Source organism: Camelina sativa, chromosome 14 (genome assembly GCF_030686135.1).
Source record: "Camelina sativa cultivar CO46 ecotype springtype chromosome 14, ASM3068613v1".
NCBI classification, from domain to species: domain Eukaryota; kingdom Viridiplantae; phylum Streptophyta; class Magnoliopsida; order Brassicales; family Brassicaceae; genus Camelina; species Camelina sativa.
In genome coordinates, this window is record NC_141893.1 from 10,201,238 (window position 1) to 10,219,383 (window position 18,146).

At 36.1% G+C, this 18,146-nt stretch overlaps 5 protein-coding genes across 7 annotated transcripts; 3 read left to right on the plus strand and 2 right to left on the minus strand.

The window, feature by feature from the left end:
* Positions 1 to 443: 443 nt before the first annotated feature.
* LOC104740967 (CRM-domain containing factor CFM3A, chloroplastic/mitochondrial-like) lies at positions 444 to 2,313 on the minus strand. Of its 3 annotated transcripts, XM_010461717.3 has the most exons (7): positions 1,891 to 2,306; positions 1,691 to 1,712; positions 1,467 to 1,598; positions 1,209 to 1,263; positions 1,091 to 1,120; positions 868 to 957; positions 444 to 775 (listed from the first exon to the last, which is right to left on the minus strand). In XM_010461717.3, the coding sequence occupies exons 4-7, from the start codon at positions 1,209 to 1,211 to the stop codon at positions 560 to 562; spliced, it is 339 nt and encodes a 112-aa protein (XP_010460019.2). In that variant the 5' UTR covers positions 1,212 to 1,263; positions 1,467 to 1,598; positions 1,691 to 1,712; positions 1,891 to 2,306; the 3' UTR covers positions 444 to 559. The 3 variants fall into 3 exon arrangements, with proteins under 3 accessions (XP_010460019.2, XP_010460020.2, XP_019091227.2); XM_010461718.3 differs by lacking the exon at positions 1,691 to 1,712 and having other exon boundaries at positions 1,891 to 2,313; XM_019235682.2 differs by lacking the exons at positions 1,691 to 1,712; positions 1,891 to 2,306 and having other exon boundaries at positions 1,209 to 1,272; positions 1,467 to 1,542.
* An 867-nt stretch (positions 2,314 to 3,180) lies between these two features.
* Positions 3,181 to 5,134, plus strand: LOC104740968 (transcription factor MYB3). Its single transcript, XM_087483774.1, has 3 exons — positions 3,181 to 4,140; positions 4,246 to 4,375; positions 4,481 to 5,134. Exons 1-3 carry the CDS (start codon positions 4,008 to 4,010, stop codon positions 5,052 to 5,054), a joined length of 837 nt encoding a protein of 278 aa, XP_087339900.1. The 5' UTR covers positions 3,181 to 4,007; the 3' UTR covers positions 5,055 to 5,134.
* Positions 5,135 to 8,166: 3,032 nt separating this feature from the next.
* On the plus strand, positions 8,167 to 10,018 carry LOC147928017 (uncharacterized). Its single transcript, XM_010461722.2, has 3 exons — positions 8,167 to 8,978; positions 9,062 to 9,765; positions 9,899 to 10,018. Exons 1-3 carry the CDS (start codon positions 8,772 to 8,774, stop codon positions 9,900 to 9,902), a joined length of 915 nt encoding a protein of 304 aa, XP_010460024.1. The 5' UTR covers positions 8,167 to 8,771; the 3' UTR covers positions 9,903 to 10,018.
* A 500-nt stretch (positions 10,019 to 10,518) lies between these two features.
* LOC104740970 (cysteine-tryptophan domain-containing zinc finger protein 5-like) lies at positions 10,519 to 13,042 on the plus strand. The gene is made up of 5 exons (XM_087483775.1): positions 10,519 to 10,701; positions 11,315 to 11,486; positions 11,820 to 11,944; positions 12,026 to 12,211; positions 12,300 to 13,042. The coding sequence occupies exons 2-4, from the start codon at positions 11,326 to 11,328 to the stop codon at positions 12,205 to 12,207; spliced, it is 468 nt and encodes a 155-aa protein (XP_087339901.1). The 5' UTR covers positions 10,519 to 10,701; positions 11,315 to 11,325; the 3' UTR covers positions 12,208 to 12,211; positions 12,300 to 13,042.
* A 643-nt stretch (positions 13,043 to 13,685) lies between these two features.
* LOC104740971 (putative alkaline/neutral invertase D) lies at positions 13,686 to 16,610 on the minus strand. The gene is made up of 5 exons (XM_010461723.2): positions 16,189 to 16,610; positions 15,607 to 15,949; positions 15,052 to 15,483; positions 14,426 to 14,984; positions 13,686 to 14,145 (listed from the first exon to the last, which is right to left on the minus strand). The coding sequence occupies exons 2-5, from the start codon at positions 15,934 to 15,936 to the stop codon at positions 13,850 to 13,852; spliced, it is 1,617 nt and encodes a 538-aa protein (XP_010460025.1). The 5' UTR covers positions 15,937 to 15,949; positions 16,189 to 16,610; the 3' UTR covers positions 13,686 to 13,849.
* Between the last annotated feature and the right edge of the window lie 1,536 nt (positions 16,611 to 18,146).

The window sequence follows — 18,146 nt, forward strand, 5'->3', positions numbered from 1 at the left end:
CGCATAAACAAAGCGTTTTAGCAATAAGGACGCGAACCTAACAGAGTTTTAATGACCGCGTTTGATAGTCACACTTTTTTGTTTTACTTAAAAAGTTATTGTGATTTCAAAACAGAAATATAAGTTTTAATTGGTCTCTAAAAAAAAAAAAGTTGCGCTTTCCATGTTAGCTTTCTTTGAATCGCGTTTTTGTCAGATTCTTTTGTGCATGCGGGAGCCTTCCATTCTAAATCTAAAACCATAACCTCCGACAAAATTTTCTTAGAACGTAGTAAATATTCACAAGCAAGACGAGACCATTCAATTCATATGCAATAAGATCAAACCCATTGCACATCTTCAAATTAGTGTCTCTAACTTATAATAAGATAAAAATAGTATTAATCTAAGTTTAGATCTTCATCCCATTGTTTTTAGTTTTTATCCTCCCATTAGTCATCCTATTAGTGTCTCTTGCTTTCAATTTTATAACATGGCATACCTCTGTTGAAACATTTAAGATACATTTTACAAATTTACTAATCATAATGCCACAGCTCCTAAAAGCTTAATGCTAAAGTTACAAACGAACTTTGTTGCTCGGCAGATCTTTTGATTTTGTATGAAGATCCTCTGCGTCAAGTACAGCAGAATCATCACCAAATCCGGTTTCTGATTCATTTGAATCCCAATCTTCATCATCAGTATCAGATAGTTCTCCTTCTGCTACATTCTCACCATCTTCTCCTTCTGCATAAGTCTCTGAAAATGCATCGACATCATCATCTTCTTCTTCCTACAGAGTAGTACCAAGCCATGTGAGACCTTAAACACTGATTCTATGATGACTGAAATCCATAAAAAAAACAGAGTGATTCTAGGATTTACGTCTGTCTCCTCGTCGCTAGAAGCATAAGCCATATCAAGCTTGTTGTATAACTCTTCATCACCCTTGTCTGTTACCTTCTCCATTTGTTCCTAATGGAATGATTGCATATTCTTAAGTTAGTCTACCATTGCCGAACAAACTACATTTTGTGGTTAGTCACTGAATGCATGATACACAGCATAATTAGACAAAAGCCAATGTAAAATGAGTTAGATTCATTACAATTTCAGCTCTCAGTTGTTCTGCTTTCGCCTGCATCGTAGAAGAAAACGAATCAGCTAATGAGTTCCCAAACAGAAAGCAAGTTAAGAGCCAAGAATTTTCAATCAAAGTGTCACACCATCTTTTATCACTTTAGGAGCACCCCAACTTTGCTCAATCACAACATTACGTCCCTTCAAAAATTAGAAACACAGAAATCAGAAAAGCCAGTCACATTGATGCTTAGATCAAACAGCCATTGAGATAATAGAAAATGATACAAGAGTAAAAGAAGATAACAGGTCACACAAATCACATGTCTCATAAGGAAATGACAGATTTTGCAATAGACATAAACCTCCTAACCAATGAGTAGGATAGAAAACAACAAGAGTACCTTAGGACCCATGGTGACTTTAACAGCATCAGCAAGATCTTCAACACCCTTAAGCATCAAAGCTCAAGCTTCAACACCAAACTTAATTTCTTTGGCTGCATAGTTCCTGCTCCAGCTCATTCTGCTCGAAACCTGAGTACAAAAAGGAGGATGAAGTAAGCTCGTACCCGAAAAGCTACAGAGTACAGACCAATTAAAAATCAAATTCAATCCTTAGAATTTACCAATCGAATGTTTTGAGCAATCCTGAGAACAGAGAGAACAAAAAAGAAACCATTTTTAATATCACAATAAGTAAATCAAAATCTCGGGATATTAAAGCAAATAGATTTGAAGAGCCCAAAGGGGATATCAAGATTGTTAAGTGAACCCATAAGAAAAAGAAAAAAAAAAAAAAAAGACGAAGAGAGTGAGTGTTTCCTACCTTGCCTTGGAGGCGAGGTTAGAAGCGAAACGATACATGGTGACTTAGAGGGAAGAAGATGAAGGATGAAGACGCCGAGGAGGATATGAATCTGACGAGCGAGTTAGATCAGTGAAGAACTCCGATCGGTTTGATTTCCTTGTTTTCATCGTTTTAATTGAATGGAAAGAGAATGAGAAGCAAAGGAAGAAAAGAGAAAAAAAAACGAAAAAAAAAACGTAACCAATATAATACTGACACGTATGGTGTCTCTGAAGGTCTAAATTGATCTGGACAGAGAGCTGGGTCTCGGATATATTCAGATTAAAACTTTATTTTTTTTTTCTTTATATTACTAAAACAATAAAAGACATCCCGTGGAGATGTGCGATGGGCATGCTCTAAGGGGGTAGAAGAAGTGTTGTACAACGTTTGGCATTCGGCGTAGCGTGAGGAAAACTAGAAGCTTGTTTACAGTTAGCAATGTTGAGCCTTGCAAGTAACGGCCCAATGTCTAATGGGTATGAACAGAAGGATTTTTTATGTTTCTTTCTTTAATTATTTCATCATAACCTTTATGGCTCCCACAAAACATTGAACAGTGGTTAAACTGAAAACGTTGAACAGTAGTTAGCTTGTACGGAATATTCAATATTATTAATAAAAGGAAAAAATAGAACAACAGTATCATCAGGAAAAGGAAAAAAAAGAACATCTTTCAAGTTTTAATATAGCAGTATTTAGTTATGAAAAATTGTTTATGATTGAGAAAGAAGAAAAAAAAAAGAAACGGAATTAAAAATAAATGAGAAGAATGGATTGTTAGTATAAACGTTCTGAAAGCTCAGATTGTAAAAATTTCAACTCTGTTTTAATTATTGACAACAATTTTGATAACTTCTACAAAATGGACTAAATGCGTATGGGCCGTGTAAGACAAAAACATTAACATTTTACAGTATACGAATTCATCAACGCGAACTTAATAATTAATTATCTAATCGCTTTTTTTTTTAATAGCGATGTCATTCCAAAGTTTCCAAGAAATCATCCCATGTTGACTACACACACGATTATAAAAAAAAAAAAAAACTGTTGCGTAATATTAGTTTTCTTTATAATTGGGCCGTCGTTAAATAAGAAGTGGCGTTTGTGAAGGTGTTTTTATCTTATTTTTAAAAGATTTAACGGACACAACACACAAACCGTATTACAGTAGAGAAGAAGACCAAACAAAGTTAACAACACATGCCCAAACCTCAATAATTCAGTTATCCAACTAATCTAATCGAGGAGACAAGGGAGAGAGAAAGAGAGAATGTGATAAAAAATCATAAGAGAGGAGGACACGTGGAGGTACGTGAAGGAAGTAGCGTGTGGAGAGAGTGATTGGGGGGGGGGGGAGAGAGAGAGAGAAAGGGTTGAGTACTCAGATTAAAAAAGACAGCTAGCTACCTACTCATCTTCCCATCCCCAATCTATCTACCTACTTTCTCCAGATCTACTCTCTTCTTCTTCTTCCTTTTTTTAACATCTTCCCTAAATTTAGTTTCTAACCTTTTTTTATATCTTAATCATCATGCAGTAAACAAAAAAACAGTTAAAAAATCTCTCTTTAATGATGTAGCAATAAGATTGGTTTAAAGTTTAAACAGTAGTGATGTTACAATTACTTGTACTAGTATTGTGAAAATGTAAAATTATGATTTTTTTTTCTTTAGCAAGATGATGATGTAAAGAACCAAAAAGTCAATAACCAAAGAAACCCGTACGATCGATCTACATCTTAAAAAAACAAAAAACAAAAAAAGTTAGGAAACTCAAACTCCCACGTTCATCCTGTGAGTGTACAATCAATTTGTTTTTCTTGTTGTTGTTACAATATTCTTTTAAAAGAAAGAAAAAAATGAATATATCATTTCATTTGTTAGATCATAACTTTTTTATAAAAAAAAACTTTGGTAAGTAATAAAATAATGTTAGTTAGTTATTATAAATAACATTCAAAACGAAAACATTCTACAGGAAAACTCTCTTCCTTGAAAACACAAAATAAAAACACCAAATTCCTCCTCATCCTCCATATACATAATAAGATACGTATAGATAGAGAGATCGAAGAAGAAGGAGAAGGAGAGATGGGAAGATCACCATGCTGTGAGAAAGCTCACATGAACAAAGGAGCTTGGACTAAAGAAGAAGATCAGCTTCTCGTTGATTACATCCGTAAACACGGTGAAGGTTGCTGGAGATCTCTCCCTCGCGCCGCCGGTACTTATATATATTTACTAATACACACATGTACTGTATATATTCAAATAAAGATTTGATTTCTTGATTTAAAAAAAAAAAAAAAAAAATTACCAAACTGTGCAGGATTACAGAGATGTGGTAAGAGTTGTAGATTGAGATGGATGAATTATCTAAGACCAGATCTCAAAAGAGGCAATTTCACTGAAGATGAAGACGAACTCATCATCAAGCTCCATAGCTTGCTCGGTAACAAGTCAGTAGTAGTCTCTATAACCATAATTTACAAACTTTGCTTATATAACAAAAAAAAAAAAGTTTACATTTTTATTCAAATTCTGAATTTTGTAATGTGTTGAAGATGGTCATTGATAGCTGGGAGATTACCAGGAAGAACAGACAACGAGATCAAGAACTACTGGAACACTCACATCAAGAGGAAGCTTCTCAGCCGTGGGATCGATCCAAACACTCACCGTCTCATCAACGAATCTGCTGCATCATTAGTTGTATTGCCTCCGTCTTCGTCGTCTCTTCAAAACGATGTCGTCGTTGAGCCTTTGCGTCTCGATTTCGCCGGACCGGTTAAACCGGAACCGGTACAAGGGGAAGAGATCTCTGGTATTCATAATAACAATAATTGCACGAGCAGTGGAACGACGTCGGAGAAAGATTTTGGGAACGAGAACGATTGGGTGCTCAACTTGGAGCTCTCTGTCGGACCAGCTGCGACGCGTTATCATCATCGGTACGAGTCGACCACCCGGAAGGTGAGTGTTGTTGATTCGGCTGAGTCGAATAGACGGTGGGGGTCCGAGTTGTTCGGAGGAGCTCAGAGCGATGCGGTGTGTTTGTGTTGTCGGGTTGGGTTGTTCCATAATGAGTCGTGTCGGAATTGTCGGAATTGTCGTAATTCTGATGTTAGAATTCATTAGTGTTTTTATTTTATTTTACATTTGTTATGTAACGCATCAAAAAGCAAGAAGATTAGGATAAAAATTTATTTGATGACAAATGAATAGAGCTGTCTCAAACTATAGTTTCAGATTATGGGTAAATTAAAAGAATTATCAAAAAGTTACATTAATGTATAGTACTTAATTTTGTTCATTATTTTTACGAGCTCTAAAAAGTAAAAATCAGTCTAATTTTACACATACCAACTAAAAGTTTAAGTGAAGGTAGATCTTAATCAAATTAACAAAACCCAACTGTTTTGTATGTCGAATAGTTTTCTTAAAACGTGTAATAATATTCCAAAAACATACAAATAAAAGTGTGGAGACAGTATATGATTCAATGTCAATTATCAAGGATAACAATATTGCATATATAACTAATTCCAACCTACCTATTTTAAAAAGTGTTCCTAACATTAATTAGATTTAGATATTGACCAAGTCATTTCAGCTGATGATGTGCATAGCAACTTTGATGTAGACGCAGAACTATACCTTTATTTTTTTTGGTTTTGGTGTCGTCGCTTTTTGTATGTGTGTGTGTTTTTTCAGTTCTTGTCCTAAAACTTTTTGCTATTCGCATTTCTTTACCCTCAATTTTTTAACAGACTACACAAAAGGAACTCTCGTTCAATAACAACGAAATGTTTAAAGTCAACATGCCTTTCACTTGTCTCCGGTTTCAATTTTTTAATATGTCGAGGAATGACGAATGGATCATATAAACATATTGACATACCTGCAATTGTATAGCTATAGAATGACAAAATAAGTTTTTTTTTTATTCCTTTAGAAATGGGGAGTGTAGCATATAACGAAATGACATGTAGAGATGGACAAAATAACTTTCTTGAGGGTCTTTCTTTAAAAAGATAACTAAGATCTCGTTTACGTAATGGATAACCAACACATTAATGGATCCTTAGTCAGCAATAATTAAAAAAAATTCGAAATTTTACACATTAAGCTTTTAGATGAAGCACGTTATCGGTATTTTGTTCCTTTTACTTTTCATTTGAGTTATTGTATAGTTGTTGTTATGATTATAAATTTCTATATTAACAAAATAATCGTCACCATTATCTTAAGCTTTTAGAGTGGACTGTGGACATCAGGTAACGTGCCAGCTCCAATCTGGTTTCAGCATGTGGTTTCCTTAAAACAACTTTTCTTTTTTTAATTAAAAGAAATGATATATAATGAAATCGACGTTTAGGTTCTTTTAGGTAGAATCTCACCTAAAAGCTGGTTTATTAACAATATGTATATGTGCGATTACGTTTTACAGATATCAAATACCGAATTATCATGTGCATCTAGAGACAAAATCTTATTCCATTTTTTGAGCCATTTAATCCTTCTTAATTATATCATGTAAAAGCCCTTTTTATGAGTGTTGGTGGAATTAAACCTTTATTTTTTGTTATACACAATTATATGACTAAATAGCATTGTTTGAGAAAAATCATAAATAGATAATCATAATTATTTTAACAATTTTTCTATAAAAGATGTATAAAACAAATACTATAATTTTATAAGAAAAGACGTAATTAAACAATTTGTACAAACAGTTGTACGTTGCCAGTCAGTAGTAAATGAATAATGATTCTCGGATTCACAATTCAATAACTTATACGGAAGAATTATTTCTATTTCCTTAGCTTATTTGAAAAACAAAATTATTCCCAAAGGAAGCCAAAGGTCTAGAATATAAGCAGGTGAGATGGGGTAGAAGATAGATAAAAACAACATGTGAGATGTTGGGTGGTAGGTAACCGAATCTATGATCAATGAATAATAGAAAAGAGAGATAATACTCAGAAAAATATTTTATATAACGAGAACTCTATACAATAAAAATGAGTGGAATATTAATGATAGTACGAATTAATAGGAGAAAAGTGATGATGATGCACATGTAAAGTTAGCTAAGATTGAATCGCATGATGATATTTTTAGCCAGCCATGCACTAGCTAGTGTATGTTTCCTTATTTGTTTTATAGCAATCTATACGTAAACTTGTTACATTTATTGTACGCATAGTGTAAAAAAAATGCCATCCTTCTTTTTTTGTTTGTTTAACTTAGCGGCACTGAACAACCTGTTAGGCGCAACTCAGCGAATGATGAGGTCATGAAACAAAGTTGTCGATCTTTTCAAATTGTTTAGTTAGTAGTAAATAAATTTATTATGTATATAGAAATACTGGTATAAATTATTGTTTTCATGGGTAAGTGTCAAGTAAAACGTAAATGTACGAAGAACATTGTTGAATCGTTGAGAAAAGAAAACTTAACGAGAAGGACATATAGATGAAACCGTGATGGATATATTTCATCACTCTTTTTTGTCTTTGTTGTGTATGTTTTTGTTTTTATCAGAAGGATAATTTCATCATTCTACAATATATATATATATATATATTAATAGAAAAAACCATCGATCATTATATATGTGTCAATGTGTCATATAGTAAGTAATAAATGTTGTGTAACATAAATGTTTCTGTAAATGTCCAGAAGAAAACTTATGAATTACACCAAACTATGTAACTAACTTGTTTACACACTTCTACTGACTGTTATATAAAACAGTGTATAATATTTTGGTAAAATCTTCCAACTAAATGGGATTGGGGTATTGGATAAGTTTGGGGGTCACGAGACTCAAGAAGAAGACTCGCGGAGTCAGGAAAGGAAACGCAAACCTAAAATTAAATAAGGGAGGGGGCCATCACCTGACAAAACTTAACCGATTTTATTTGCATGGCTCAGAATCTCTCTTCCTTCTTCATTCGTTCATTCATTATCTCAATTGGTCCCATACCTCCATGTTATTTTCAATTATTACATATCCTTCTATTTAAAAAATTCGTCTGGCCCTCACAGAACATATACTACATATATATATTTTAAGATATTTTTAGTACGATATATACTACATGTCACATGTCATTGGCAATTACAGATTGTAGATAAAAAGCCCATTGGGTTGGTAAACTAATATAAATCTAGGCCCAAACAATCCGAATCACAAAATTCATTATCATATTCTAATCACGAAATTCATATCATAATCAAAACCATACCACATAAATTAAAATTAACGTTGGCTAATTGCTAAAACGATAATGTTTCTCTCTGTATTCAAAGTTTTCAAACCCCTAAACGACAAAATTCACTCACTCTCCTTCTTCTTTCTTCTTCCTCTGCATCTGTAACTAGAAAGAACATCATCACAATTCACAACGACAACAACAAAACCCTAATCCTTTAATTACAATTTTTTTTCATCTCATTGCCTCACTCACAAGTCACAACCAACTTAAAATTAGGGTTTTATCTTATCCATTTCTCTCTTCTTCAGAGTTTTAAGACAAAAAAAAAAAAATGCTCAAAGAAGATTCCATGACGGAACGTTCAATCCCTCTTCCTTCTCTCCTCCACTCCGGCTTAAACCTTCTTTTCTTCCCAGAGGGTTTTATTAATTAACAGCTCCTTTCAATTTCTCTTTATAAAACCTATTCAAATGCCGCAGATTACTACTACAACTTGCTTCTCTACGCCCACTGCTACTTTCTCAGCGTATTTGTACCATAACCGTATCCCTAATTTGGTACCGTCGGTTCGATTCTCAATTGAAGATAGTGGAACCCGAGCTTGGGTTAGACGAACCGGTACAAGATCCAAATGGTTCAATTCGAGCTCCTTACGGAGAAAGATTCTCCGACTAAGTCCACCAGAACGAATCGTAGATCTAACGGCGGTGGTGGAGGAGGATTGGTTCGTAATCCAGATTTGTTGAAAATTCCAGGAGTTGGTCCAAGGAATCAGAGAAAGCTCGTTGAAAATGGAATCCAAGGTGTTGCTGAGCTCAAGCAGTTATACAAAGATAAGGTAATGTATTCACAAAAAAATTGAAACTTTTTGTGCGCTTCAGTTGAATGTTACATTTACAATGGCTGTTTTGATTCTCTCAGTTTTGGGAAGCTAGTCAGAAAATGGTTGAGTATCTTCAAAGCTCAGTTGGGATTAAGCATCGGAACCACGCCGAGAGCATAACAACGTTCATCAAACAAAGCGTGGACGAAGAAGAACTCAAGGATTCTTCTGAGACTAATAATAATAAGCCTAAGAAACGTTTGACGTTCTGTGTTGAAGGGAACATTAGTGTTGGCAAGACAACGTTTCTACAGAGGATAGCCAATGAGACCATTGAGCTTCGTGACTTGGTTGAGATTGTTCCTGAACCCATTGACAAATGGCAGGATGTTGGACCTGATCATTTCAATATCTTAGATGCTTTCTACGCTGAGCCTGAGAGGTATGCTTATACTTTCCAGAACTATGTGTTTGTCACTCGCCTGATGCAGGAGAAAGAATCTTCCTCTGGTGTCAAACCTCTTAGGTTGATGGAGCGTTCTGTGTTTAGTGACCGAATGGTTTTCGTGCGAGCTGTTCATGAAGCCAAATGGATGAATGAGATGGAGATTAGCATTTACGATTCTTGGTTCGATCCTGTGGTTTCTTGTTTACCAGGACTTGTTCCTGATGGGTTTATCTACTTGAGGGCCAGTCCTGACACTTGTCACAAGCGGATGATGTTAAGGAAACGAGAGGAAGAAGGTGGGGTGTCGTTAAAGTATCTCCAGGACCTGGAGATTGGTTTTATGAATCTCAGTAGGTAATCTATCTATCACTAGCCAAAGTTTTGTTGTTTAGAAACATCTATCATCTATGAAGCTGCTTTTGTACTCTTGAGATGTAAAAAAGAAAAAAAGATCGTTTTACAGTTGTGCTGTTAAATGTGTTGCCAGGTGAGTGCTCTTACGGATAATCCCAAAATGTTGGCTTCTCATCTCTTTTGTTCATCTGTAGTGTTGTATCCTGCTAAGTTAACAAACTATTGGTTATTTAATGTTTAGCCTCTAAGTCCATTGGTTTTGCATTGTTCATCGTTATGGCAAGTAGGCTTGAATCTGTTAGTGTGCTTAATTCGTTTGTTGATCGTGTTTGATAGCAGCTTCAATGATGAAAGAGGTTCAGACCATATTAGGAAATTCTTTTGATATTTTTGGCCAAAACACATAAATTGAAGACTTTTGTGCTTATGAATCTTAATTGTATCACAGATGTTATGTTCCAGTCCTTTATTAAGTAAACCCTTAATTTTACTAAATCAGTAGTATAGAGTGATTATTGTAAGAATGTAAGGTCATGTTCGTTTCTTAATCATCTAAGTGAAGATGAAAAGTGATGTTTGTTTATGCCAAATTAACAGACTAGTTAGATGAATCAGTTGAATGATTTTTTAAAAACTCATCCAAAAAAAATTAAAAATCTAACCGAGTCTGATTGGTGCAGTGAGATGGAGCTGATTCAGCTAAAATTTGAAAATGTCAAAAATACCTGAAGAAAACCAAAGAATTACATCAACCCAGAAATTTCCTATTTACATATTTCTTCTTCTTCGGCTTGGACGAAGCTCTCTCTCAAGAGCTGAGCTCTTTTCTCTCTCTCAGCTTCAACGAAGCTTTGATCTCTCAGAATCTCTTCATCGTTTCATTGTCTCTCTCGTTCATCTCTCATCGCTTCATCGCTTCATCGCTTCATCGTTTTGGTAATTTCTCTCTAACAGCTCTGATCTCTCTAACAGCTCCGATCATCTCAGATTGATTTGGTTGGTGTTTGATCGAACTCTGTGTAAGATTTTGTTGTTTGCTATACTTAATTTTTGATTCTGCATCTGCTTCCTTTGATTTCAGCTGGGTTTGTCCAAATTTGTTTTGTTCTCTCTTTGAGTTGAGAATTATGATTTAGGTGATACTGCTTTAGAGTTTGAAATGAGTTCATGTTTGAATGATTAGAAGTGTTTTAGGTCTAGAGCTTGTAGTTGTTGATGCAAACCACATGTTTGATGAAATGCTTCAATAAACTTGGCTTGATCTTGTGAATGTTTTGAATTTGGCTTGATCTTGTGAATGTTTTTAGACATGGGTTTGTGTTTATTTACATCCCTCTGTGACAATTTTGTTCTTTGCTATACTTTATCTTTGATTCTGCATCGATTCCTTTGATTTCAGCTGGTGGGTTTGAATAATTAGAAGTATTTGTACTGCTATAACTAGTTTATGTAGTGAATACATCAGTGAGTTGAGTACCACAGCCGTCTAAAAATAGTTCTGGGGATAAATTTATATCAAAGATGCCTTTCAAAGATGCTGCATATATAGGTCACAATAGTATGGACGTTGGGTTTGATTTCGCTGTTGCACCTGCTTCCACCAGTCTTCACCTTGAAAATTGGGCGCAATGTGATAGTTGTGAGACATGGCGACTACTGCCCCTTGGCCTGAATACTGAGAAGCTGCCTGATAAGTGGCTGTGTAGCATGCAAACGTGGCTGTAAGTATCTAGTTATTCCATTTAACCTCGCTTTTTAATATATCTCCTATTCAAGGTTTGTATCCTGTGCTCTTTTCTTGATTCAAGCACTAATCCTTTTTAGTCGCTATCATGGTTAGTTTGAAATAAGTTTCATAGTTGTTTATAGTTGAAGTCTTTTTAATCGTGTTAGGTCTTGTTCCCTAGAACAGCTGGGTCAAGCAGTAAAGATGTAAAATTGTTTTGACAAGGCTTCTACTTACTTTCTGGATTTGGTCATTCAACCTTGTGCAGAACCTTCAGGTTCTCATATTATCACATCTTCTTACCATCCTTCCTAAACTTATCTTGTAGGCCTGGAATGAACCACTGTGGTGTCAGCGAGGAAGAGACAACAAAGGCTATTATACCCTGTCATGCTAGTGAGGCTCATGGTCCTGAAAATGGTGTCAAACTCCTCTCTGGTGCTAGTAATGCTGGTAAAAGCTACCAACCATTAACTTCTGGTTCATTGCCAAATCCAGTTGAAAAGAAGTCTAACATGAAAGACTTTTCTCAAGGACTTCCAAGCAATATCTTGGTTGATGCTGCAACACCTATGAAAAGTAGCCCACATGTTCTTAAAATAAAAAACTTGAAGCTGTCAGGAGAAACGCCTAATGCTACTCAGATATCCACTGACTTTGGTGTGTCGCATGATTTTGTTCAGGATAAGGTTGACCAGAAAGCAAAGTGGCGATGAGCAGGTTGGTTTTGCTAACAGCTAAGAGTACATGTTCAGTTCACTTGGGCTTCTTTTTTTTTTTTTTTCAAAATATCTTGTTCTTATTGTAGGTACTGATTGTCAGATAAAGACCAAGAAGAAAAAGGAGGGTGACAAACAAGAAAGTGATGGTTCCAAGCATATCACGACTGGTGTTGGCAACAAACTCGCCAGAGGTATGAAAGTAGAAGAAATACATTGGAATCAAGATCCGGAATGGACTCCAGCAGAGGGAAAAACAAAGCGTCCTGACAATGATTTTCACACTTTGGATATAGAGCGAGACACAAAGAAAAGATTACTCGCATCTAAAAGCAAACCTGATCACAAACGTCATCTACCAACTGCTAGTGATGAAAATAAGATTTCAGTCCAGGAATCTAAAGCATGCCAAAGAAATGAATTGTTTCAGGCTGGTGGCTCTCATGAATCTGAAACATGTTCTGAAAACTTGAGAGCATGATCTTTCTATTGATATAAAGATAGTCTTCTGGGTCCATTTGGTTTGATGGGAAATTGCTTCCAAAGTTGACTGTTCGCAGGGTTGTGTCATTCGGGTTATGTGTTGGGAATTTGGTCATAACTTTAAAAACCGTGAGTCAAAATCAAGATCTGTTTTTTTCTGTGGCTTTGTATGTCTGTTGTGAATCTTTCCATCAAGTTTCATAATTTTCTAGGTTGTTTTGGCACTCTGTTTGTCGTCTGCATCACGACAGACGAATTTAGTAGCTTTATGGCTTCATTGTCTCTGTTCAGGATTAAGAACAGTCCTACTATGGTTTTTGCAGTTTCATTTTTGATTTTGGTTCTGATTTTTGCAGTCTCTTAGTAACTCTGAATTTGTTCATTGGTTTTGAAGGAAACATTTGGGAGTTTGATAATTACACAGATTCTTTCCCATTCCAAGCCAAAAGTGATTCCTCTGTTTCAATCCTAAGTCTCTTGCTCGTGTTCTTGAGCAGTTCAGCTTCTTTCCTAACTTCATCTTGTTTCTCTTTCTATTGATGAGACTCCAACCTCGAAGCTTCTCTTTAGCTTCACAAGTCTTTATTGTAAAAACTTATAAAAAATTGTTATAAATTATTTACACTGGCATAACATGTTTTATATCTTATAAAAAAATGTTATAAATAATTTATGTTGGGATTTCTAGAGTTTTTGTCTGGTTTTGAATGAAAATTTATGTATATATATTTTAGATCAATATTTAAAATTAATATGGTTAAGATTTAAGAATAAAAAATTGTTAGATCAAAACATGAGTATTTTAGTCATTATACTAATCAAATCCATCTAGATGAGAATGTAAAATAACCAAACAAACACATTTCCATTCAGATGCATTATCCAAATGAACCATTTTTTTTTTTGAGTGATTTGACATTCAAATGAATAACATGGTAACTGGTGAAACGAATATGGGCTAAGTAGAAAAAAAATGAGGTAAACAAACCAAAGAAAGAAGAATATGAATTATGTGATTAACACAAAGGGTAAAGGTTATCACTTGTCAAATTAACATATCCCCACTAGTAGGGGCCACTAGAAGAAGAAAAAAGAACGATAATACAAATTACGTGAAACTAACAAAATTTTAGGCCGCAAAGAATGGACGAACAAATTAACAAGTCCAAGAATAAGATCTCTTAATGACAGGTTTGATCTGTTTATCTTCTTCCAATGAGATCATTCCAAGATGAGAAGGATCTTCCAACAACATCTTGGCTACCAAGTAACCAGCGATGGACCATGTCTGAAACTTCCTCGCCTGTTTTCCTATGAACCTTCCCGATTTGCCATCGTAGTACTCAGGCCAACCGTCCTTCAAAAGCCGTGCTTCTGTCAGGTCTATTGCCCGCTTCGCTATCTGCGGCCTTCCAGTCTTTATGCACGCAGCTGTTAATAGCCACAACAACACTGCCCCGGAGAAAAACAAGAACAATGTTTAGCCAGCCGTACATAAAGTAAATAGTACCAATCAATTTATATAAGTAGGGAATTTTGACTAATGAAAACACTTTCGGCAAAGAAGATTTAAGCATTATTTTTTTTCTACAATGATTTTGTTTCCAACTTTTATAAAGCATAAATGTAATTTGAAAAACAAACACATTCCTTTTTTTTATATTGTCACGATCAAAAATTGGTTTATTTAAACATAATGAAATTTCAAGAAAGAATAGAAAAGAGAATTCACCTGGCCAAGAACCTCCGTTATGGTAACTCCAACGAGTATTCTTAGGGTCACAACCAGTAACAATCCTCCACTCATGGCTCTCAATCGCGGGATGACAAATCTTAACCGGCATCTCACCAACCAGCTCCTCCCACCGTTCCTCAATCAAGTCCATGATCGCAGCCGACTGCTCAGGGGTAGCTAAAGAACCAAGAATCGCTACACAGTTGCCAAGAGCAAACCACCTGAAATCCATACGAGCTGGACTAACGTTTCCAATGAAGTAACCGCCACGTAGAGGCATGAAATCAAACACCCACTCAGGGATCGAGTCAGGGATGACGTTGAACTTGTTTACCGCCGTGTGCGAGTACTCCTCTGTTTTGTAACGGTAGATGTCATTAAGCTGCTGGAAATCAAGCCAGAAATAGCTTCTCATGTGGAAGCTAAGCGCGTGTAGCCTCTTCACTATCCTCTCCATGAACTCTTTCCCTTCCGTGTCGTGTTTTAGCATCGACATTGCTGATCGTAGAGCCATGAAGAATAGAGCTTGGATCTCTATCGGGTACCCGTAAACCCCCTACGCAAGTATCACTTCGTTAAACACTAACTCTGTATAATTAATACAAACCTAAACTTATTATTACCATTCTTCGATCGACCATGGAGCAGCCATCAGCGCAAAGCAATGTGGGGAAAGTATCGAAGCCTTCGGAGAGACAAAGAGAGAGAATGAGTCTCATTCCCTTTTGACATTCAGTTGTGTCAGCTAGTGAAGTGTCTCCAGTGGACTTTGTGTATGCTCTGAGGAGAACGATCCACCAAAAACCTGATTCAACCGGAGCAACTCTTCCGATAGCGCTCTCTCCAAAGTCAGCAATGACAGTGTCGGTTTTCTTGATCGGGTCGTGAAGGATCTTGAAGCTAGCCGGCATGGCGCCTTCCCCAAGCTTGAACCTGTCGATCTTTTTCTCTCTTCCTTGGATTTGAATTGTCTTGAGGAGGAAGTTCTTGACTATGTCTGGCTCTCCGTTCATGAGGAAAGCTAATGCGCTTGGAACAAAGTCTCTTACAAACACCTAACCAACATTTTCACAAAACAATGCAACCCAAGCGTTAACGTAATAACAGAATCATTTGAAAAACAGAGGAAGGTTTAATAATGAAACACAAAAACAATACAAAGGGAAAAAAAACTAAACCTGATCATAGTTCAAGACTTCCTCAGAAGCATGGTCATAAGCAGCAACAGTACCAACGGGTTGGCCACGCAAGTAAACCAACGATCGTCTCAATGCATCCCAAGCCTCAGCAACCATAGGATGAGGCTCAAACGAGTTTCTATCCGAAGACACCGGAGTTTCCAACCCGGACCTGCCTCCGGGAGAATTAACGGTTTCAAAGATTCCCATTTCGCTGAACGACCTCTCATCGAACGATCTTTTCCGTTCGATATTTAGCCTCGGCCGGTCGAGTAACCGTGATATGTCGTCTAGCTCTGAGATAGAGCTTGAAGAGTTTACTGCTTCCATTGGTATTATAGATCTGGATTAAAAGGATATAACTATAAATTAATTAAAACGTCTTTTTTTTGTTTTATGGAAATGATGATTAACGTAAAAGTTGGACTTATCTAAGATAAAAGTAATGTTCTTAAAACATTAGTAATCTTCATAAGTACTGTTCTTAAGGATGTAACAAAGAAAAAGAAAAAGAATCGTACATGTATTGTGGAAGCTTAGATCTGAGAAGGTTAAAGATAAAAACATAAAAATAAAACGGACCTTAATTACGACGGAGAGATAAGATAATCTCCGAGACGGTGTAGAAATGTGTAAAAGAGAGAGAGAGAGAAGAAGAGAAAAAAAAGGAAAACGTAAGGAAGAGAAGAAATATATATAGAGGGAAGTAAGATGAGAGACGACGACGACGACGAACGTGGAAAGTCTCTCGTTTGTTGTTTTCTTCTTTCTCTCTCTCGTTCATTTGACTGTGGTAATGGTGGAGACAAAGCTAGTGGCTTTGGTCGTAGCGAGAAGATGATTGGAGCGTGGTGTTCACGGGGAGGAAACGACATCGTTTTCTTTTCTTGAGTTCTGACATGTTTTTAAATTTGGCTTAAGATGAATCGATTGGGTCATTGGACTTTTCGCCGGTTCGATTGGCTTTTCTCGATTTTTGTTTCGTTTATTTTCAAATTTGTGATAGTTTTTGGCTTTTAACCTTTTCAGGTTTAAATAGTATTGTAGTAATGTTTTGATAGGTTTGACCAATTGGCCAATTGGCATAGTCTTTGTCGGAGTTCAGTGTCCATCACTTATCTCTTCGGATTTTAAAGTATCGGGCAAGTTGCATGCAGTAATTACTAGTAGTTTGTATCTTTACCTTTTTCTTTTTGGTATCAATCTTAAGTGTTTGTATTTTCACTTGTATAAAACCATGTATTAGCTAACCGTCTTTCTCTCTCCCAAGCGATTTGCCACCGATCGAAGACACCTTCTCTTATCAATCGTTTTGGCTGGCGTCGGTCTCTCCGACGTCGGCCACCGTCGTCCTCTCTGGTTTCTTTTATAACTTCTAGTTTCTATTGATATCATGACAAATCGATTGTTTCACATATATGCCTTTTGCCATATCATGATGGTGGTGATCAAAGTTATCCATCTAACGGCCCCATATCATATTTGGAACTTGTTTTTGTTTCAGTTCATGATTTGGTTGGCCTATCAATTCAATCTGTTTTCACCGATGGTTTTGACATCTCCATCCCACCAATGTTTTTCACCTTGTGTTATGTCGATTCATTCAAATCGTAAAGTATTTGTTTCCGGTGGTCTCATTCACTGGTGTCATCTCCGGTTTGTAACCGATGAATCTACTCCTAACTTATGGTTTGGAGAAGTCATTTGGGTATTCGATCCGGGGATCAAGGGGAAATTTTTTACGATTGAAGGAATTGGCTTATGTGATAACTTCCTCGGTCTAGGAAGGCGACTCGATGATGGTGATGTTCTCGCTGTCCTTCGATGTTTTATGGAAAAAGAATTCATGGCCACTAAGCGACAACGATGGATAGGGCACTACAAAAGACATGATCCAAAACCATTTCAAACAACATATCAGTGTATTCTTTTAATCAAAATAATGCAGAAAGCATTTGGGAGTTTCATTTATAAGATGTTAGCCTTTTACAAGTATTTGAAGAGGGGACTTAACAGATTATGTCTGTTGCCAGTAAGGCTTCTGTTTGGAAAGCATGGTCACTTCCACTTCTTCATCGAAATTGTGTTCAATTTCCTTTGTTTGGTTCAATGGTTGTATTTGATGTTTTTATGTATCATGTATCTTGTAACACATTTATAATCCAATATAATTGATTTGTCGTTAAAAAAAAAAACCCATGTATTATATGTATATAAGACCAGAATCTGTTTGGTAAAGAAGTATATGCGGAATACTAGGACAAGAGTCAAGGACGTTAAATCCTAATGGTAAAGAAAAAACATGGTTAGCTAAACCATCAGCAAGATAGTTCGCCTCCCGATAAATGTGTGTAATGCGGACTAGCCAGTCCCTTGAGAGAAAGTCATAGCACAAGTGTGCTAGGAAGGACAGCGGATGTGAATCAATATCTCTGTCCGAAGAAACTCCACCACCATCTCAGAATCAATCTCTAGCTCTAAGCACTGCACCCTCCGCTCCCAAGCCAAGTACAGCCCGTAATACACACCCCACAACTCTG